This window comes from Miniopterus natalensis, chromosome X, assembly GCF_054644295.1.
Source record: "Miniopterus natalensis isolate mMinNat1 chromosome X, mMinNat1.hap1, whole genome shotgun sequence".
In the NCBI taxonomy this organism is placed as follows: Eukaryota; Metazoa; Chordata; class Mammalia; order Chiroptera; family Miniopteridae; genus Miniopterus; species Miniopterus natalensis.
In genome coordinates this window covers 17,525,143-17,548,074 of record NC_142103.1, presented here as the reverse complement: position 1 = coordinate 17,548,074, position 22,932 = coordinate 17,525,143, and the positions used below count along the sequence as shown (strand labels likewise).

The 22,932-nt window shown below is 42.7% G+C and overlaps 1 protein-coding gene across 2 annotated transcripts in view; it reads left to right on the top strand.

Annotated features, from left to right (window-relative positions):
- Positions 1-405: 405 nt before the first annotated feature.
- The window catches only part of DOCK11 (dedicator of cytokinesis 11), a 172,129-nt gene continuing 149,602 nt past the window's right edge, over positions 406-22,932 (top strand). For both annotated transcript variants that reach the window (XM_016202704.2, XM_087829402.1), the window contains exon 1: positions 406-511. In XM_016202704.2, the coding sequence (XP_016058190.2) occupies positions 410-511 (102 nt within the window). In that variant the 5' untranslated portion in view covers positions 406-409. The remainder of the gene's footprint in view (positions 512-22,932) is intronic.

Here is a 22,932-nt window from a genome sequence, read left to right as displayed (position 1 = left end):
GCAGCTCCGGGCGGAGCCCGAGCGGTTGCCACTTCCCCCTCTTCCCTCGTGACCTCGCCCCCCCCCCCCAGCTCTTCCTCCGCCACCCCCTCCCCACACCCTTCCTCCCAGACACGCCCTCCTCCTTGGGATCTTCGCGCGCTGGGCTTGATTTTTCTAGGGGAGGGAGCGGCCGCCGCCGCCGCCGAGGGGCTAGACGGAGCGCGAGCGCGGGAGGGGACGAGGGAGGAGCCGCGGGAGAGAGGGAGGAGCCGCAGGAGGGAGGGAGGGAGGGAGGGAGGAAGGGGTTGGCGGGCGCGGTGCGGCGATGTGGCCGGCCGGTCCTCGGGTAAACAGAGGGAGCACCAGCGGCCGCCACCGGCCCCGCCCGGGGCACTGAGCACACCCGCCGAGACCCGCACCGGCGACCATGGCCGAAGTGCGCAAATTCACCAAGCGGCTCAGCAAGCCTGGCACGGCGGCTGAGCTTCGGCAGAGCGTGTCGGAAGCCGTCCGGGGCTCCGTGGTGCTGGTGAGTGGCGGGGGCATGGGGCGTCTCTGGGTACCCGCTCCGGGCGAGAGCCACTGGATGGCTTCTCGCGCGCGGGGGCTGGGGCTGGGACCGGGACCGGGACAGCGCTCCGGACTGCTCCCCGGTGCGCCCGCGCTCTTCGTCTCTGGTTCAGTAAGTTTGCGCACCAGCCGCAGCTGGCCGGGGTCCGAGTCCTGGGCGCCTGCTGACAGCTCTGCGGCTTCCGGGCGCGGAAGGTTGTGCGCCCAGCTGGACGCTGGCGGGCCGTCGGGGGCTCGGAACCCAGGCCCGGGGTGAAAGCTGGGGAGCGGACCCCGTGCAGTCCTGGACCCTCCACAAAGAACCGGGGACCAGGAGCGTCCGGATTCCGATTCCCGCCTGCTGGCACCTGAGGCAGCCTAGGCGGAAGGATGCGTTGAACGTTTTGCACTTACACACTCGCGCGCGCGCATACACACGGTGTGTACAAAAAAGAACCCCACCCAAAAAGCCCGGGGTGCCCAAGCTCTGGCGGGCGGTGAGAACAGAGGAAGCAGAGCGACTTCCTCCTGCTACTGGGGAGAAAGAGGGTGGTGATGGGTGTTGAAGAGGTGCTGCTGCTGCTGCTGCAGCCGCGGAGGGAGGGGACTGGAAACAACGGGGTTCCGGGGCAAGTGGGCCGGGGTCGGCCGCTTCAGGGCGAGGAGTCCCGTGGGACCTGGGAGTGCTCCAGAGAAAGGAGATGGGGAGCCGTGGGGGTTTGGGGGAAGGTGGGGTGTGCCAGTTCAGGGATGGAGGACCTGGAGTGAGAATCCCACCGCTTAGGGCTGGGGGGATGGGGATTTGAAAGCGCGCTGACCCCCTGGGAACCCTCCCATCACATCCTCAGCCTCATCCGGATTGTCTGACTGGAGAAAGGGGATGGGTGCTAAACGGGCACTTGCCCCTTCTCCTGTTTTCTAGACAGTCGTTGCTAATTTCCTGGACTAGCGAGCAAGCCCTAAATAAGCAATCAGACTGGTTAACGAGTGTTTTTTGTTACTTTGGTTTTTTTTGTTTGTTGTTCGATTTCCTCTCCACTCTCTACCTTTAGTATCGTCTGCTGTGTTTAAATTGCATCATTTGAGAGTGGGCCTTATTGTTGTTGTTGTTGTTAAAACAACTTATCGGAAGGGAATTTCACAGCTTTTTCTTGTAATTTTTCTGTTGATATTGTAGAATTTGCGATAAAACCAACATTAAAGGGAAGCCGGGGGCCTGATCCCAACAGTGGAGAAAGTTGACATTAGTGGGAGTTCTGGAGGAGGATCAAAGGTAGAATGTGTACCTTTGAGATAAAGATCTGATCCGTAATAGCTACAACTGTGCAAAGCCAAGTGACTTTAAAGAAATCTCTCTCTATGGTGGCTGAAGCCTTGGAAGTTTAATCCTGCTGTTTAGCAGAGCAAAACCCAGACCTTTAACGTTGTTTAAATGGACTTGGCTTATTGTGTGTCTCACTGATTTTAGAATGAGGTCCTGTTGGGTCAGATTAGAACCTCGATTTGTCATCAGCTAGTTAAGAGAGAAAGGCAAGCTGTGTGTAGGGCATTTATACCAGGGCCCTCTCTTGGGTAATTGCTAACAAGTGATTCAATCAGCCTAGCACAGGAAATACTTTCCTAAATTCAGGAAGAAAGAAAACCTTGCTTGAGCAGCAGTGGCTGGCTTACCACATTGTGTGAAGGGAGCCTGTGAAGTGGACAGATGGTCTCGAGAGAATAAATGGGACTCAGCAAACCTCCACTGGGATTTGACCAGCATTTGACCTGCTACCCTCAGCAGCAAAAAGTTAATCTTAGCACTCTTGTCCAGGTTTTTAGGTTTTAAAAAGAATTTTGTGTAGCACAGGTGCAGCTGCTCCTTCCTAACCATTGACTGTGTGGCAAAGCTGGAAAAACTATTAGTGGGAGGAGAGTCTTCTGGGAGACAGTGCCAGCCTAGCTTTCTTGGAACCAAGGCCACAGATTTTTACCAGGCAAGGCACAGGAATGATATTTATTACTCCTCTGGCTTGTGATCCACATTGAAATTTGGGGGGAGGGGGAGAACAGATTCTAGGAATTTTAATCAACTGATATCTATTGAACCTCTACCGCGTGCAAGACACAATGATGCACTACAATTATAAGTGAATGTGGATGACTTCTTCTCCATATATTTTTATTAGTTCCAACCTGGGTTGGGTCTGTCCGTGCGTATGTCCTTCTCAATAGAACACCCAGAACATGTACACAAGTCAATTTTAGATTATTCATGGCACCTTAGTGAGTGCTATTTTCAAGCAGTTCATTCAGTTAAGAAATAAGGAAACAGGTTTAAATGGAATGTAGTCTCCCAAATGGCTCTCTTTCTTGGCCCCTGCTTTTGACACAAAGAGCTGGTAACCAGAGTTAGCAGTGCCACAGTGGCCAGATAGCCAGTGGACCACGTGACAGCTGCCTCCATAACTTCTGATTCTTTTCTGATATAAGCCCTAAAGTATTTATTAGGAGTATTTGAAGTTGGACCTTACACTTGCTGCTCTAAACCCATGGCACTAATGTCATTAGGACTTCAGTATGGAGTCATTCCCGCAGCAGTTCAAGCTTTCCTCTGGTGTATCTGTCACTAGAACTTTGAAAACCCACCAAGCTGAACAAATACAGTATTTCCTGTTTAGGTGGTTGGTTTTCTTTTTTTTCTTTCTTTCTTTTTTTTTTTTTTTTACAATTATACCCTTGTAGGTATGTTGCTACCATCATTCCCTTTTGCTCACTGTTTGAAAAATTCAGAAGGCGTGGGCTATATATAGTATGTAGTTGTGTATTCAGACCTTCATTCAGTTGTTAGGACTTCCACAAATCTGTTAGCTATGTAATGGAGTACACAGAGAGAGACTATTTCGTTGCTGCATTTTCCTGTATGGCATTTTTATGAAGGTCAGTTTTAACCCAGGGAAACGGGTAATTACAGAATTGAACACTGGCAGAGAGTTCTCAAGGGAGGCATGGAGAAGAATATTATAACCCAAGAGTGTATGTGATTAACTGAAAAGTGTTTACATATATACATGTTTTAAAAGCAGAGGTTTTTAACGCTGTTTTTGTTATAATTCAGGATATAGCTATTTGTGTCTGGGGGAACAATGGCATGTGATAAATTTGTTGTATTCTCCTCTCCTTGAGAGGAGTCATTGGGCCTGGGAAGGTTACCTACTAGGTGTTTAAATACTGTTTGCTTGCTACTGCTGAATTTAGCCTCAATTCCTTGTGCGCCAGAAGATCAGGAAAGAGTTGCTAGATATTACAGGTTGTAGCCCCTTGAGGCCGGGTAATGCATGCAATGTCCCCTGGCAGGCACAGCCAGATTTCATATAATAACTCCTACAGAGAAAAATTCCCCCAAAGCTGAGAATGGCTGAAAAGATTCTGTAGCTGTTGACTCCCCCACCTGGCTTACACTACCTTTGCATGGAATGTTTGTTAGGTTGGAATTTAGGGAAAGCCTGAAAAGGATTCAGGGAGCTCCTCTGCTCCCTTGTCTCCTGGGGAATTTATGGAAAGTACTTAATATAGGACAGAACAACTGACACTGGGAGTAAAGCCAGTTTCAGTGGGCTTCTTGACCAAGCGTTTCCAATTCAGAGACTTAGCTTGGATCTGAATGAACTAAGAGTCAGGAGAATTACCTGGAGTGTTGGTTCCTGAACATGGAATAGTCTCACTACTCCTGCGGGCCTTTCCAGATTAGGAAGGTCCTGGGCCAAGATACTCCTGGAGGATCTTTCCAAAAGCACAGCTCAGAGTTTGCTGTGAAATATGGTAGAGTTTGTTTTCTAAGATGAACACGTTAGATTCTCTGGATTGATTCTTTTCCTATTCTAATCATCAGTAAGCCTTCTTTCTGAAACGTTTATTGTTTTATTACATAATGTATGTGTGCTGTAGAAGAGTTAGAAAACCAGAAAAGAATAATCATCAGCATCTCATCACTCAGAGGGAGCTCAATATTCTGACATATTTATGTCAAAACTCCTCTCTGTCTCCTTTGTGTATATATGAAAACATGGATTGCCCGGCCTGGCGTGGCTCAGCCATTGAGCATCAAACTAGGATCCAGGCGATCAGGGTTCGGTTCCTGGTCAGGGCACATGCCCGAGTTGTGCGCTGCAGCTGATCAATGACTCTCTCATCATTGATGTTTCTCTCTCCCTCTCCTTTCCTCGGTGAAATCAATAAAAAATATATTTTAAAAAAAAGAAAAGAAAAGAAAACATGGATTAAATAAATATATAAGCTTTAAAATTGCTTTTTTCACTTACCAATATTGTCTGAATATTCACACTAATAAATAAAAATCTACATAATCATGTTTAATGACTGCCAAAATTCCACTTTGGGTGTAACATAGGTAATTGTCCTTTATTGTTTGATATTTTGATAGTTTCTAATTTTGTGGGATTATAAACCTGAGCTGTCTAGCACAGTAACTACTAGCCACATTTAAATTTAAATTAAATTTAAAAATTAAAAAATTCACTCCTAAATTGCACTTGCCACAGTTCAAATCCTCACTGTCTGGCTAGTGGCCACCACATAAGACGGCACAGACATAGAACATTTCCATCATTATAGAAAGTTCCTTTGGACAGCACTGGTATAAACATTAATTGAATGAACATCTTTGAGCAGGCATTGTCAGACTTGTTAGATTGTCCCTTTTGGATAAATTTCTAGCATTGGAATTGCTTGCGAAGACATTAGACACTCTTTTAGTGTTAAAAATTCCTCTAAACATTCTTAAATTGCTCTGCAGAGAGTTGTTGCTATTTACTCTTTCACCAGTAGGATATATGTGTGTTCATTTCCTCTCTCCCATGCCAACACTGGTTATTAATATTTCTTAATTTGTGTAACCTGATAGGAGGTAAATGGTACATCACATTTCTAATTTGCATTTCTTTGAGAACTCTTGAACAGTTTTTGTATGTTGATTAGCCATTTGTATTTCTTATTTTGAGGATTTGAGTGACTCTTCTTACAGACTATTTCCTTGTTTGTAATTCTTGCAATAACGGTCTCCACCCCCAAGATTCTGTTTCGATAAGCCTGGGGTGGGGCCAGGCGTCTGTATTTTTAAAAACTGGTGAGTCTGATGTGCACAGAAATGCTGATCTAGACCACTTGCCCACTCAGGGCAGGAATGTCTCTTATACTCGTCCCTGGCAAAATGATTATTTGGCTTCTCCTTAAACACTCCCTGCCTTTTAGAGGACTGTTAGAAAAGGTTCATGAGCTGAAACTTACTCTGAAGTTCCATCCTGGGCTAGGCCTTGCTCTGCTGTTCGCAGCTACACAGCATATGTTTGCTTCCTCTTTTACATGGCAACCCTTTAAACATTTGGAGACAGCCACCATGTCATTTTTTTTTTTTTTTTTAAATACATTTTTATTGATTTCAGAGAGAGGAAAGGAGAGGGAGAGAGAGATAGAAACATCAATGATGAGAGAGTCATTGATCGGCTGCCTCTTGCACGCCCCCAGCTGGGGATTGAGCCCACAACCTGGGCATGTGCCCTGACCGGGAATCGAACCCCGATCGCCTGGATCCTAGGTCGATGCTCAACCGCTGAGCCACGCCCGGCCGGGCACCACCATGTCATTTTTAAATTCACTCTTTGAAAAGCCGAAAAGCCTTCATTTCTTTCCTTTATTCCTCACATTACTTTGTTTCAAGATTCTTCACCATCCTGGTCAACCTGTTTGGGCTCTTTCCCAAGGTCTCAGTGTCCTACTTAAAGTGTGGGAGGAAGAGCACAGGCTCAAGAGTCAGACCTGGGCTTGCATCTGACCTGTCACATGCTTGCATTGTGAACTGAGGCAAGTAATGGAGTTCTTGTGAGGATTAAAGAAGGCAATATATGGGAAGTGCCTGATGTATAAGTAAAGCATAAAGGTTAAAAAACCAGAGATCTGGTGTGGGGGGAAATGCATTCTGGAAGGGTCTATCAGAATGCAATGGGGAAGAGGACAATATTTCTTACTCATTCTGGATATGAGTCATGAAGTTAGAAGCTGTGTATCTCAATTCCCAGTGCCTCACTCAGTGCCTGCAATGCAGTAGTTACTCTGTGGGAAATGCACTAACAACAGTAAGTAGGATGGGCCGGATGTTCGGTGATTGGAGGCCAGGTAACTAGTTAAAATATGTAGTTCCAGAGAGAGATATAACAAAGGCTTTAGCAGAGGTAGTGAGAATGGAGATAAGGGGAAAAGTCTGTAAGAGGTATTTCAGTGATAAAATCAACAGGATTTGGTAACTCTTGAAGGGGGACGAAAGGGGCAGGGAGGAAGAAGTGGGAGGAAGAGAGGGAAGAGAAGAGGTGGAGTCAAGATGATTTTGAGATTTCTCAGCTTTGGTGAACTGATGGAAAAGCATGTTCTGTACTACGGGAAGGAAAAAGAAAGTGAACCACCTCAATTTGAGAGGGTTGTTCAGGGCAAAGCGAGGTTTCATTTAAGTAAGGTGGTGGGGAGAACATTCCAGGAAAAGGCTGAGCAATAGCCATGTATTTTGACAAAAGACCAAGGTTCATGAGGACAGAGAAGTGTTCCAAGTGGGATCAGGAAGGGGAGGAAGAGCCAGAGGAGATTGTAAGATTAGCTGATTGTAGAGGTTTGCACCATTGGGGGTGATTAGGGAAATGGGAGTCAGGCAGGGTGTGGAGGAATGGTCTTGAGGCCAGCCCCAAACTTCCAGTTAGATCTGTGATGGTAAATTATGTCACCCCCTGGGGCAGCTCCCACCAGGGTTTGAGCAGTGTTGATGAGGGACTGACTAGTGTCCTCCCCCAGGTACCTGAAGAAGCTGAATAGGACATTTCCTGTGCTCAAGGGACTCACCAGCTAAGAAGGGAGATTACATGTATGCAAAGAACAGAGAAGATAGGAGCACAGCAGGAGGCTAGTGGTTCTGCCTTCTACTTTCAGTTATTTACAACATTTCTGCCCTTGCACCTCAAGCTCTTTTATTGTGATCCTTAATGTTTTTCAAGAGTTTGATTTTTCCTGCCTTCAACAATGTTCAGTAGGGCTTTGCTAATGAACAGTGTTAATCTCTGTGGCATTTCCTACATTTATTTGACTACAGTGGCCTTTTTAGAACTGGGAATGAGGAAAGTAAATGGTAGCTCTGGCACTGAGAAATTCGCATATAGTGTACGTGTGTTAGTCATCTTGGCATTCCTTTACTTGACCTCTGGGGACTGTATAAAGTGCTTAACTACCCTCCCAAATCCCCAGGGTTCCACCCCAGGACCCCCTCTTGCTCATTGGAATTCAGAAGTCAATTTGTTCACCTACCTGGTTTTGGCTTCTGAGGTGCAGAATTGTCAGTAAGGAACATTGAAAAATTATTAGTTTTTTGTTTTTTAAACACAGAAGGGAAGGCTGAAAACCACAGGAGGGAAAAGTAGCTAGAGCAGTTTCTTTTTTTTCTGTAAATGCTAACGGTAACTTTATGATACATATCTCTTTGGGATTTGATCTGTTTTCCTTTAGCGTTTGACAGGAGTGCAGGGCGGTTCATGGGTAACATTGGCCAGTGGCTTATATTAACGTAGAGCCAGATGCCTTGTTGATTCTTGTAGGGCCCCACCCTGGAGACTCCCAGAGCAGTAAGCGGGGTAAAAGGACAGTCTCATTTGGCTGGAATTTGCTTGGAAGCTTGTGCTTGTTAGAGCAGAGTGCTTTGGAGTGGGCTCTGGGAGCACACAGCCCAGGTTCAAAGTTCAGTTTATGTACTTACCAGCTGGGTGACCTGGGGCCAGTTATATTCCTGTGCCTTGATAACCCTCTTCTGGGTTTGTTGAAAGGCTTAAAGGAGTTTTTGCATGCAAAGCACTTAGAACAGAGCTTGGTACATGGAAAGCCCTGGATAACTATTGGTTCTCATTTTTCCCAGGCTTTATGGTGGGCAAGAGAAGTCTTTTGTGTGTTACAAGTCAACAGACAAAAGTAAACTGGCAGAAGGGAAGCAGGTATCCTTGCTTTTTAATTTTGTTTCCTTGTTCCAGATCATGCCCAATGGGTGAGCTACATGGCTGAGCCAGGACTCAGACCCTTCCTGGAAAAAAAAGCTGACAGACCCCTCTCCATCTCCATTATGTTCTTAGTAATATCCATTTCCAGTTGGACTTGGTCATGGTTAAGAGCCCAGGGGATGTGAGCTAGGGCTCTGGGTCTTTGGCAGTTCTCGCCTTTAGACTAGTTAGTTTGATGTGGGAAGGCTACTCCTCTAGTAGGGAGGAACACCCAGTCCTGTGCCCAGGGAGAAGGCCCTCCAGTCTGGGGAACTTGTGTATGTGGCCCCTGCAGAAGCAGTCACTTTTATGACAGCCTATTCACTGTAGTTTACACAGAGGGTGGATAGAGGAGAGTTGGGCTCTGTATGGAAAAATAGAACTTTAGTGCTCTTTCTCTCTCAAAACTTTATTGACATCTCTTTCAGTCATTAATCCTCTCTTTCAAAAATCAAATGAGTATTGAAATTCAAATGCCTTTTTAAAGCTTTATTTTGGAAGTATGCATTTTTAGTGGAAACATTTAAATCTTAAAGGTCTCCTAAGATATTAATGTACTTTTCTATTTGGCTATTCTGGTTTTGTGGTAGCAGGATAAGTTCTATTAGGAATAGCGTGTACAGGTTTCCAGCATAGTCGGTACTGCAGAAAATATGCCATCTGCTCCAGTGACACGTGGTTTACCTATTGTCTGTGCACAATCTCACACGATCATGCCTAAATTTGCTATTAATGATTTCCTGCAATTCTTCTCCACCTTATTTTTATTACCCATTGAGTTGATCTCTCACAGGAAGCTGTATTTTTGCCTTTCCTGACAGCTTGTGTCGGATTGTATATGTTTCGAGCTGCTGAGAAATGTTTGAAGATATTCTGGTACTTGGGCTTTCCCATCATGCTGCTTTCTCTAATGACTGAAACATTTTACTGGGTGAGATTTAACTAAGAAGTCAAGTGTTCTTCCAGGCCTCTGGGAAAGAACATCTTTATTTGAAGTGTTTCAGTGAAATGTGTCAAGAGGCTGGGGAATGCCTTTGTAGGAAATGTTTTGTAGACGATGACAAGAGCTTGTATTTTTATAGCCCCAAACTTATGAAGAGTTAAAAATGCCATTATGCCTGTGGCCTCGCATGTTCTTACAGGTCATGATTAAACACATACCACATGATCACCACCTCTCTTCTCTAAGTGGGGAAACAGAGGCACGGTGTCAGGTGAGGCAGACTGTAGGTTGTCCATATTTACTGAATGACAGAACAGATGATGAACTGGAGATGTCTCGGTTCCTTTGTAGTAATTAGGTAAAGAAGTACTAGCTCCTGGGCCAGATTCCACAGTAAATCAGGTGGAGGAAGCTCTTTTTATGTGGTTTTGGTAATGATCTCTTTCTATTGGGAAATAGTGTTTATTTCTGAACAAGCTTAGGTTTTTAGTGGAAAAGTAGGAGGTGAAGACAAAAAAAAAAAAAAAAAAAAAAGGAGAGGTGGGGTTGTTATTGAGAAATGTGGGCATGATCAGTATAGATTTTTCCTTACCAAAGTAAGCCTAAGGATTTTGAGAACTGTTTGCAATTGGCTGTTCTTCCTTTCTTTGCTATTTGAAGAACTGTATGGAAAAGAAAAGCTACAGAACACTGGCCCTGCGGAGATCCATGGGATCATTTTCATGGAATTGTTTTTATGATGTTTTTCAAGTGGGTTAGTGCTGTCCAAAAATAACAACATATATATTTCTCTCCATGCCTTTTATGTTAGTTTAGTTTTCCCACTTGAGAAATTGCCAGCTCTATGCCTTGCAGGACCTGTTGTCAGTGTTCATGGTGTGAGGGGAAGAATGCTATTGGCATAACCAATTTATTTTCATAGGCTAACAAGTTCCTAATGCATTGGTGCATTAAATGGTTTCCCAGAGACCTGCAGAAGAGGATACTACCTTCTAAGATGCCTAATTTACCACCAAGAAATAACTTAAGTTCACCAGGGCTCTGAATCAACTGTTGCAAAAATTGAACTAAATAGTTATTTAAAAGCTTACAGGGACATGAACAATGGTGGGGCGAGGGACTGGGAAGGGGGAAGGGACAGAGTGGAACGGGTCATTGGGGAGAAAAAGGGACATCTGTAATATTTTAAACAAAAATAAAATTAAAAAAATAAAAAAATAAAAGCTTACAAGGCCAATAGGGCCCCTTCTGTCCAGCAGAGTGTTTACATCATGCTCTATTGCTTGTGGGGCAGAGAACGCTCTCTCTGCTAACCTGCCCCGGAGGATAATTGCTCCTCCACTACTAATGACCAACATGACTGCTTGCAGGGGAACTTGGCCTCTGTTTGCCCTTTTCAAACAAAATGGTCTGGCAGAATTCTCATCAGAGGAGCCAGAGGAGAATTCCATAAGGCTCCTTTAAAATAAAATAAAATAAAATATAAAATAAAATAAAATAATAAAATAAAATAAAATAAAAAAATAATAAAATAAAAATGTTTTCATTGATTTCCGAAAGAGGAAGGAAGAGGGAGAGATAGATAGAAATATAAATGAGAGAGAAACATTGATCAGCTGCCTTCTACACGCCCCCTACTGGGAATCATTCCTGCAGACCAGGCATGTGCCCTGACCGGGAATCGCAACGGTGACCTCCTGGTGCATGGGACGACGATGCTCAACTAACTGAGCCACACCAGCCAGGCCATAAGGCTTCTTCAGTTCTGTAATTGAAGCCCTTCTCCCTTTCCCTGCCTCCTTCCCTCCTTTCTCTGCATGTAGCTGGAGCTACTCTGATATCCAGAGCTGGCTCAGCACTGCACCAGGCCCAGATACCAGCCTGGGTCTATGCATAAGACATAAGAGGCTCTCTCATTCAGACTCTGGGCCTCAAGCCCTATAAGCCATTGGTTCTGCTCTGTCTTTAAAATCCATTTAAAGTCACTGGATTTTTTCTTTTTCTTTGTCCCCTTGTGTCACTATCCCAGTCACTGTGTCCTTATCTTGATCCCCTACCCTGTATGTAACCCTATGCCTTGGTTTTCCTGTCAGTTGCCCAGTTCTTCTAGGAGTAAGGCTTGGTCTTATTGCTGGTCTTGAGGAGAGCTGTCTGTCCTATCCTCACCATGACCTTATCATAGCTTACTCAGCGTGGTGGTATGGTGGACCAAAGGGATGCCTGCTTAGAGAACTCAGAGGAGACAGTGTCTGGGATGACGCGTTCTAGCCAGTGGCCCTGCTGAGGGTTGGATTAGATGCATGGCCTATTAGTATCCTGTAGCTGCTATAACAAATTGCCACAAACTTCATGTTTTAAAACAACACAACTTTATTATCTCACAGTGCTGGAGGTCAGAGGTTGTAAATGGGTGTCCACAAGGCCTCACTCCCTTCAGAAGCTCCAGGGGAGAATCTGTTTCCTTGCCTTTTCCAGTTTCTCGAGGCTGCCTGCATTCCTTGGCTCATAGTCCCTTCCTCCATCTTCAGGCCAGCAGTGGCTTGTCCAGTCTTTCTCACATTGCATCATACCGACACTGCTGCTGCCATCACATCTCCTTCTCTGATTCTGACTCTTCTCTGCCTCTCTCTTTCACTAAAAAGGACCCTTATGATTTCATTGGTCCCATCTGGATAATCTCCCCATCTCAAATTTCTTAACTCAATCACACCTGCGAAATCCCCTTTGCCCTGTAATATAACATAGTTACAGGTTCCAGGGTTTAATATGTGGACAGCTTTGGGAAACCATTATTCTGCTTACTGCTCAGGCATTGCTGCAGGTTGAGGAATGGTGGAATGCTGGGGTCAGGTGGGTTCCCACTGTAGATTCTGACATTATGGTGGAGGAGGGACAGGGATCTAATAGACCAGCAAACAGCCAGGTGCAGAAGTCTTCACAGAATAACAAGGACACATAATCACTTTTGAGAATTTTGGCCAAAAGAAAGCAATACAGGTTTGCAATCTGCAGTTTCAATTTGGATGTTTTCTTAAATTCTTCATAATTAAACATTTTTATCCCACACAAAACTCCCTCAGTCTGGAGTTCTTGTAAGTGGGCACTGCTTTCAGACTTGAGGTGTTTCAGGATACAAGCTGGCCAGACACTTGGCAGGCACTTAGCCAGTTCAGGCCTATGGAATTTTCCAGCCTCAGTTAAAGAAAAGAGTAAAGAGGTAGGTCTGTGTGTGTTTAAAAGAGAAAGGGATGGCTGCACATCACAGAGAATAACTCTGGCTGGCATCTCTCATGTGTCCTGTGTGAGAGGCACTTCAACCATCCTGAAGGTCAAGTTAGACCGTGCATGGCCTTCCTTCATTTCCAAGGTAATTAGAGGACCCTTTTGTTACTGAGGAGACAAGTATGTTACTGGGAAGATGACGAAACCTTGGTTCTTGTCTTCTTGAGGGAAAGAGTTCAATCAAGAGACAAAGTGTAGAAAAGAAAGCAAGAACTTATTGGCAGCAGCAAAAATATATTTAGAACAGTGAAACAAGAAAGGTGCATAGAAGAAGTAACAGAAGAGCCTAGGCTGGGCCGCTTTGGCTCACTGAGGAGTCAGAGAGAAGGGGGGCCTTAGAGAAAGGTTCAGGGAATAAGCCTGGGATGAGCTGCTGCTGCCCATTGCTCCCCTGGTTGCAAGTCTCCTGGGGTCCCCTGGGGGCGTTGGAGATGGTGCTGGCATGCTTCCCTGGGGGGAAGAGCAAGAGCTGGGTCCTTTGTCCTGAGCATATTTATCTCTTTCTTACAGGCGGGAAACTTAGAGGGTGTCTCAGGGGAATGTCTCAATAGAATAGTCATCAGCTTTCCAGGTGTGCTTCTTCGGGGTCATGGTCCTCACTGATTGGTTGGTGCCAGGGCAGGGGGTCACTAGTCAGTGTAGCTGGTCCTGAGGCAGCCACAGCATCACTTATCTGGTTTTGCTGCTTTTCTGGGCCTGGAGCTGAAATACAACTGAGGCCTAGATGTTGTCTCTAGGGAGGAAAGGCTCACGGGGTGTAAACTGCATGACCAGCGATATGCTAGGGGAGGATAGGTCACCCTGGGGAACTGTTTTCCCAGTTTCGCTCCTTGCTAGGCATCTGGGGCTTTCTGCCCTGGTGAGTTTCTGTACCTGGCCCCGTCGTTCTTGCTCTGCTCATGTCTATCTAACTGCCTATATAACACTTTCTTAGAAATGGGTTTCTAAAAACAAACATATGATTGGAGAAGCAGAGAGAAGGACTGGAAAATCTCTCAGATTTCTTCCTGCTTCATGATGATTTCAATTGAGAGAGAAATTGAAACTTCCTCTCTTCACCAAATCTAGTCACTGCCATTTTAGAGACAAGCACCACAAAAGCTTCCTGGCTGATCACATTTGCACCAGCCCTCATGATGAGCTGTCTGGCAGAGAGCTTTACTGGCTCAAAGAAGTACTCTATCATAGATGTGGATTGCATTTTCTATTTTTACATCAATTCTAATTGGCCATGGCTATATTGCTCCAAGGCCTCGCCCAGCTTTTTTTTTTTAGACCCTTGGATAACTGACCTGGCTGTGATGCACTGAAAATCATTATGTAAAAAGTTACGAAACCCCCAGATTTTGTTTCAAAATATGTACAAAATATAAATTAACTGCCTTCACTTTCTCCTGTTCTATTTTTCATTTTTTCCACCTCAATAGGAAAATAGTTTCAATTTTCCTTATAAGCCGCCTCAATTTAAAAAAATTCAGATGTTTTCACTGGAATTATCTTAAATTTTTTTCTAATGTATTTGTATACTACTAATCTCTACTATCTCTAAAACATGAAAGAGTATTTATTAACTCTTTAATAAATACTATTTAAATCTTCTTTAGAAACTGGTGTTCATTTTCTTCAAATTATAGGCTCTTTCCCTTCAACTTGGCTTATTATATTTTATTTCATATTATTTTACTGATTTACTACTTTTCTGTTAGAGATTTTTTACGTTTTAATTTTTTAAAATTTATTGATTTGAGAGAGAGAGAGATTTGTTGTTCCATTTATTTACACATTCATTGGTTGATTCTTGTATGTGCCCTGACCGGTGATCGAACCCACAGCGTTGACGTATGGGGACGATGCTCTAACCAAGCTACCTGGTCAGGACCAGGGGATTTTTGCTTTGTTACAGGCTCTCATCTGAAATTCATGGCTTATGGGGGCAGCTATATATGCATTCAATCAATGAGCTTTGCGACAGAGTCGATGCCTTAGAACTTGAACATGCGGGGCTGTGGTTTATACCAGAAGGAACTAGAAAGCAAGTGTGTTGTTAGAGAGGGAGCTAGAGAGAAAGAAAGACATGCTGAGCTGTGGAAGAGAGCCTTAGCTGAAGGAAAAGATACTTTCCTCAGTTCATGCTCAGATCCCAAGGGAAATGGCTTTTAGAACTATTGCTTGAATTGAAAAGAAGCAGAGAATGTATTTTCACTGATTTCTTTTTAGTGGATTAAATCCACTTAGGGCAAGGTTGCAGAGAGGTTTGGGGAAAGGAAGGCAAAACAAGGACTTAATTTGAGGAAACTAAAAGATTTAAAAAAAAAGTTAAGATGGAAGGAAGGGTTTGTGTGTATGTTTGTTTTTTTTTTTCATTGTAGTAGACCAAGAGACCAGAGATTAAAATATTAACAATATTTAATGAGTATATTTTTAGATTCAGACAGGAAGAAATCAAACCCTTTAGAAATTGTACTAGGTAAATAGAACTGTTAGATAGAACAAGGGTCTCTCAAGGTCTGGGCAGTTCTAAATGTTATTTCTTGCTAAATATTAAAATAAGGCACAGCATTTTGTAGATGCAGTCGTAAACAGGATGAGCTGACAGGAACACAAAGGGTTGAAAGTAGCCAACTGCAAGGAAGAAATCAACATATAACCAAATGGTGTATATAAACAATGGCTAAGCCTTCCTTCAGGGAGGCAGAGCTTTAGGTAAGAATCCTGCCTCCTTTCCTTGCTGCAAGTAAAATAACACTACTTTGTGACAACCGTCTCTTGTTTTTAAATAGAGTGCCCCAAGCAGCGAACCCCTTGAGTTAGTTAACGGAACAGTTTTGTTTGGGACAAAAGTGGTGTCTAGACACTTATTCAGGGGATGGAGGCAGTCAGTGCACATGGTCAACTTCCATAATTCAAGACCCTAAATCAATTAGTTGAGGAACATAGGGAAAACTTGTATGCAGTTCCCTACTGTATATGGTATTTGGAACCCAATTCTCCAATTTAGGTGGAGGATAGGATTTGTGAGCACCAGAAACCTGTAAAGGCCAGATTTCTTTTGAGGTTTCTAGGGTGGAGGGACTCATGTGTGAGGTTTGTCTACCCTCACTTCCTCGACATCCTCAGGTAGATGGGGCAACAGCTCACACCTATTCCAGACCCATATTTCTCAAGGCAGCAAACCCTGCTAGACAGGAATGGGAGCATTGAATTTGAAGGCTGCCACTCTGAGCCCTTGAGACTTCCTCTGAGAGTGGCCTTCACCAGGACTGGCTTCCTCTTACTATGTCCTCTCCCTACTAAGTTGCTTTCTTTCCCTTTCCACCTTCTACTATCCCCTACTGTTATCCCCTCATTCTGATTTTCCTCAACTGCTGCTCCTGGTGTTCACCTCTGCTGTGTCACTCACATTCCAGGATAATCTGTATAACTGACTCCCTGGTCCAGCCTCACCGCCATACCTCTCCCATAGCCAGGCCCTTTGCTTTCCCTTCCACCATGCTCATTCCACTGTGGGTGGGCACATTCCCACTCTCCCATTCTTATCTTTTTCTCACCTCTTCCTTTCCTCTCTCCTCAGTGTTTGCTCAAAAAGTGTTCTCCATGGGACAGGGCCATTATGGTGTTTATTTTTTTTAACCTTTTTCTTTAGCCAAAGATGGAAAATTCCAAAGGCCTGAGCAAGTAAGGGATGGCTGGGTGCCTTTTCTGGAAATCCAGTGGCCTGGATGGTAAGGGAATGTTGTGGAGCTACAAATCTGGCAAGGTTGTTCCCTAAAATGTCCTGGCTGTGGATTTCGTTCTAATTAAAAGAAGTAGAGGTCCTATTCTGTGGAATTATGGTGTAAGAATGAAGAGTTTAAGAAATGATATAATTACAACTACAGAGCCCAGTTTATGTCACTTTGTTTTTTCTGCTTGGTTTAATTGGGAAAGAGTGGCCTTTGGCTTAGTAGACCTTTTAAAAGTAAAACCTTCCATGTGAAAGACAGATGAAGTTCCCATGGCCCAACTGAATGGAGGATTTTGCTTTGTTGGGGTAATTATTTGGGAGAAGCCATACCCTGTTCAGAGTAACCAGGTACATTTCAGAGTTGGTCTTTGGACCCCAGTTGACATTACGTGGAACTGAGTAGGTCTACTCCACTGCCGTTTTTCCTCTCCCTTCCCTGGAGGAATATTTTAGGCAGGATTTTTTTTCACATATCCCTAGGCTTGTTGTGGTATTTTTTGTTTTTTGATAAATCACAGTGGACCATTTTGACAATAAGCAAAAATGTTATTGTCTTTATAGCTAGAAACTGACCATCATTCTGTTGTCTCTCAAGAGAGGATAAGGGGAAAAAAAAAGATTCCCAAACCCATAGAGATATCAACTCTATCTGCATTGGCTCTACATTGCAGTGAATGAGCACCCAGAATTCCTAGCAGCCCATCCCACCTTTGAATTCTCTTCCAACATATTCCTTTCTGTAGTCTAGCCATGCCATGGCTGTGGACAAAAAGGGGCCATATACTAAACCTGACAAGCTCAAGGAAGGCCTGCTTGGCAGCCTTACAAACTCAGAGACTGAAAGTAACCACATAGGATGATCTGAAATTAAAACATCCTACCTAAAAGCAGGTCATATTGGGCAGTCATGTCCTAGGCTAGAATCTTCCCTTACAAAAGTAAATCTTTACGTTAACTGAGCCTGTCTATTGTCTTTTGTATCTATGATAACATACCTTTGGCATGTCAAGGTAACTTCCCTTTTTTCTAGACCCCAAAGAGCAAAGACCACAAATCCCTTCATTGCTGTTACTATAGTGTTAATTGTTGACTGTTAACTATCCTGTACTCACCTATGTAAAAGATGTATATGTCTATCATTTTACTTTTCATCCAATCCTAGAGGTTTCCTCACTTTGCTTTCTCCTACCTTCCTAATCTATGACCAATAGATTTCATGTAACCCACATACGTCTTCTCTTTTGATTATAATGTATAAAATAAGGTACAAAACTGCCATTCTCTGGAGCATTATCTCAATCCATTGAGATTACTCAAAAAAATTCTCTACAGATTTCAATGTTTCTTACATTGACACAGTCCATTGCTGCTCCCCAAACACACCCTACATTTTCTCACCTCCATGCCTTTGTGCATGCTGACCCCTCTTCCTGGAATGCCCTTCTAACCCTTTCCCTACTAAAGGGAATCCTGTCTGTCCTGCTGGATTAGGTCAAACCTCCCTGCGCTGCCCCTCCCCCCCAGCAACTTGGAGCACAATTCTCCTGCAGGATTATAGCCCCTTTCTGGTCATATTGGTTTCCTGTGGCTGCTGTAACAAATGACCACAAACTATGTGGCTTAAAACAACAAATTTATTCTCTTATAGTTCTGGAGGCCAGAAATCTGAAATCGGTATCACTGGGCCACACTTCCTCTGGAGAATTTAGGGAAGGATCCGTTCCTTGCCTCTTCCTGTGCCTGTAACTGCCAGCATTCCTTGGCTTGTGGCTGCATCACTCCAGTCTGCCTCTGTGGTCACATTGTCTTCTCTTCAGTTGTGTGAAATCTCCCTCTGCCTCTATCTTACAGAGACATTTGTGATTTCATTTAGGGCTCACCCAGATCATCCAGGATGATGTCCTCATCTGAAGACCCTTGATTCAGTCACCTATGTAAAGACCCTTTGCCATAAGGGAACATTTGCAGGTTCCAGGGATTAGGATGGGTGCATGTCTTTGGTGGGGGGTGGGGCATTTTCCAGTTTACCATGCTAGTTCTTCAAGTTTTAGAGAGGATTGATTTCATTCTGCCTCGTGACTATAGTTGAAAACTTCTGTGAGCCATAATAGCGTGTGAATGCCTTAGGGAGCTAGCAGGAGAGTGAAGAAGCTAATGCTTAATGGGAATGCTGGAAGGGCCCAGCAATTCCCCTGATAATCTGTTACCTTGGGCAGGCTATTGCTCTTTAATTTTGTGGAACCTCCTTGTGCTTATTTGTGAAATGGAAATAGAATTGACCTCAGTGAGCCCTACAGAGCTGTTTACAATAGTAAAACAAACAAGCAAACAACAACAACAAAAATATTCCCAAACTTAAACAACCTAAATACACAAAAGTAAAGGACTGGGCAAATATACATCCAAACATCAGAAAACCATACAGTCATTAAAATGCCCTCTATAGCCCTGGTTGGTGTGGCTCAGCTAGTTGAACCACACCAAAAGGTGGCGGGTTTGATTCCTAGCCAGGGCACATACCCAGGTTGTGGGTGCGATGTCCAGCGGGAGTCAGTCGATCAATGTTTCTCTCGCACATCTCTCCCCCCTACCTTTTCTCTCTAAAATCAATAAAAGAAAATTAAAGTGCCATCTATATTTATTATTGACATGGAAAAAAGTTTAGGTTATGAAACAGCATGCAAAGTATGATCATATTTTGCTAAAATAATGCATGTGTGATATATGTAAATTTAGTTACTTAATCACTCTGCCTCAGTTTCCTCATTTGTAAAATGGAGATAATAATAGTATTGACCTCACAGGTTGTTGTAAGGATTGAGTAAAATAAATAATACAACAAGGCACTTAGAATAATGCCTGGAACATAGGAAACACTGAATAAATATTAGCTCTTTTTATTGTTACAGTCAAAGAAAACATTCTCAAAAAGTGGGTGCGTGTATGTCTACATTGTATGTGTATATATATAATATCAGTGCATATCTCTGGATCGTGGGATTATGAGTAAATTTTATTCTTTATATTTTCTGTTTTTAAAATGTTTATTCATTTATTTTATTTTACATTGAGCATGTATTTTTATAATAAAAAAGGTAGCATTTCAGATAAGTTTCATACTTTTTAATTTGCTATTTTTATGTGGCATATATATGATATATAGTACCTATATGGTAATTAGCATGGTGCTATTATTATTAAGGTAATTTCTCCTATAATCCTGCAGCTCCTTGACCATTACTTTGCACATCTCACATTATCTGACTGCTGAACCAATAAAATTAGGATGGTCTAGAAATTCTATTTCAATTCCCATTTGCTTTCATTCCTGTCTGCTTAAATTCCCCAAATTTTGATCACAATGTATTCTTTATAAAGTGAAGTTCCAGAGAATACATGTATTTGTATATACACTCACACCCGTGCTATACATGCCTGTATGTCTCCATATAGCTATGTAATTAATATTTCATATTATCTTTAATTTTTGAGAAGCAGAAATGTATACCTTGAATTTCTTGAAATATAAATTAAAATCGCTCTCATCTTTCTTGCATGTGAAACCTGTCTCACATTGTTGCTACTATAGTCATCCTCTCTTCCATTAATAATAACATTAATCACTAGAGGAGCTTAAATTTCAAGTATAAAGCCAATTAATAGATGACATGCATTGATATTGTGAGGATTTCTGGTTTCAGTTTTTCTGATTTTGAACATGCTGTATCTTTTCTTTTAAAAAAAATAACCTTAAGACTTCATGTGGATTTAAAAACAAATGCATAAAAGAATTACTGATGAATTAGGGGCTTTGAAATGGAAGATCTTGTCTCTGGCATTTAAGATAATTAGATTCTTGTTCACTTCTAGGTAAGCAGGGTCTCTTTTTCTGTCTCTATTGTGTCCTTTCCCCCCATCAGCATGCCCATCCTTGATTTTGTTTTTTGTTGCTTCTGTTCTTCTGTCTTCTCTCCACATTTTTCACTCTTTCTTTCCAACCTCCAACTCTGATTGTAATATAAAAGTGGATATAAAATGGATATGTTGTATTTAAACTGAGTTTTGAATATTTCCTCTTGATAAAAAAGTAGGGAGAGGGAGGCATAAAGAAGCAGAACACAGGGGGTTTTTAAGGCAGTATGAGACTTTAATGGTATATATATGTCCTTATATATTTGTCCGAACCCATCGAATGTTCAGCACCAAGAGTGAACCCTAATATGAACTATGGACTTGGGTGACTGGTATGTCAGTATAGCTTCATCGATTGTAACAAATGTACCAGTCTGATGGGAGATGCTGATAATGTGAGAAGCTGTGCTTCTTTGTGGGCAGGAGATACATGGGAACTGAACTCTCTGTACTTTCTGCTCAGTTTTTAAAACCTGTTTTAAAAAAGTAAGAAGCATGAAATATTTTGTTTTCCTGTTTGTAAAAAAATAAACTTAAGTATTTTTTCTTTTTGCTGCTCTGATTGTTTTTCTACCTTGTCTTCTAATTCGCATATTCAAACCTCTGCTTCATCAAGCCTTTTTTTAATTCCTTCCAGTGTGTTCTTTCTTTTTTATTTTTAAAACTTTTTTTAAATTAATTTATTTTTTTCCAGCGTGTTCTTGATGTCAAATACTATTCTTCATTTCTGCCTGGTTCTTATTCATAATTTCTATATCTTTTTTCATGCTGATGTAGCTTCCACTAAGTTCCTTGTAGTTCCCACTGAGTAAAATATAACCAGAAACATGGAAAAATGGAATAGACTGACTAATCTCAGAGAGAAGGGGGGTGGGGAGACAGGAAGAGATTAACCAAAGAATTTATATGCATATATACATAACCCATGGACTGGGCCAATACAGTGGTGATGGCCTGGGGTGGGGTGGGAACCACTTGGAGATGGGCAAGGGGGGGGAGAAAAGAGGGGCATCTGTAATACTCTGAACAAGAAAGATTTAAAAAATAAAATAAAAATAATTTGAATATAAAAAATAAACTTAAATGTAGTTCTTTTGTACTTATGTGAACCTTTAATTTTTCTGCCTGTCCATGGTCCTAATTATCCCCTGCCCATCCCTAATAGCTTGGAAGGTTGCATTTCTAGTTTTCTTGCCAACTTGTTTGGCATAATTATGAAGACTAGCAAATGTGTATTGAATACTTTGAAGGCTTTGATGATAAGTGCTAGGTAAAAGCAAAGCAATTTTATTGTTAGAGTTGGGGAGTGAGACAGAAATTTTAAGGTGGACTCCTCACAGTATTACTCTGGAGGCAATGCCCTCCCCCCCCCCCAGTAAAATGGGTAAGAACCAATGAAAGCACAATGAAGGGGTACCTAATCAAACTCAAGCTTTGGTACAGCTGTACTTGCTCAATGACACCCATATGCAAATTTAGCATACATTAGGGGAATCTGATTTTTGAATAAACTTGATGGGAATACTTTGGCAAAGCAAAGTCCTTTGTAATGCAAATGACCACCCACTAATTTATGTCTTTTGCAAGGTGGGAGTTAATGCTTTAGGGTTTTTCAACTCCTGCCATTTAAAATCCAATTGTTGTGGGGGCGGGGAGAGAAGAATCTCTGGGGAAGTCGCATTAACTCCTTCAACCCTGAAGAAGCCATTTAGTCAGTTATTGTTTCTGGGAACTAAATAATACCCTTGTCACCTGAAAGATTTAAAATAGCCTTTGTAAGTGACTCCGCAGTCTCTGAAAGAACATGACTCATTCCTTCTTTGTAATCTGAAAGAAATCCAAGTGTCAGAAGACACTGGGAAGTGGCCTTAAGTTATACTTCTAAACATAAATGCTAGAGGTTTGAAATATTAGGAAACCATTATGATATGGGTTGAAAGTCGATGGGTGTAGTCACTGTATTAGGATGTGATTAAAAGGGCAAGGGATGGATTCACAATCCTTTCTATAGTAATCCATGGGGAAAATCTTGCTGGCAGATTTAAGGGTCTTGAACTCTGGTTGTACTCTGTGTACCACAGGTTATCTTATTTTTTTGTTCTGGAGCCCCTCACCCTGCATTTCTGACTGCCCCATGTTTACACAGGGCCCCATAATGTATCTTCTGCCAGCTCTACTTAGGGTTGCTGACCCCCTCAAGCAGCTTTTGGATCCATTTTCTTCTGCATATGACCAGTGAAAGGAAACTATTAGAAGGTCCTGCATTAGTGCTGGGAGATAGATTGCATTCCTGTACCTCTTAAAACTCATGTTCTTGACAATATAAAATGGGGCTGTGGAGGGTAAGGTTCTCCAAGTCTGGGTCAGCCTTTGCCTTTCATTGACCTCAGTGGATGCCACTTAATGGAAAAAATGTGATCAGGGTTCACCCTATGGAATCATTGCTTAATATTGTAGATGACTCATTGGAACTAGTGTGT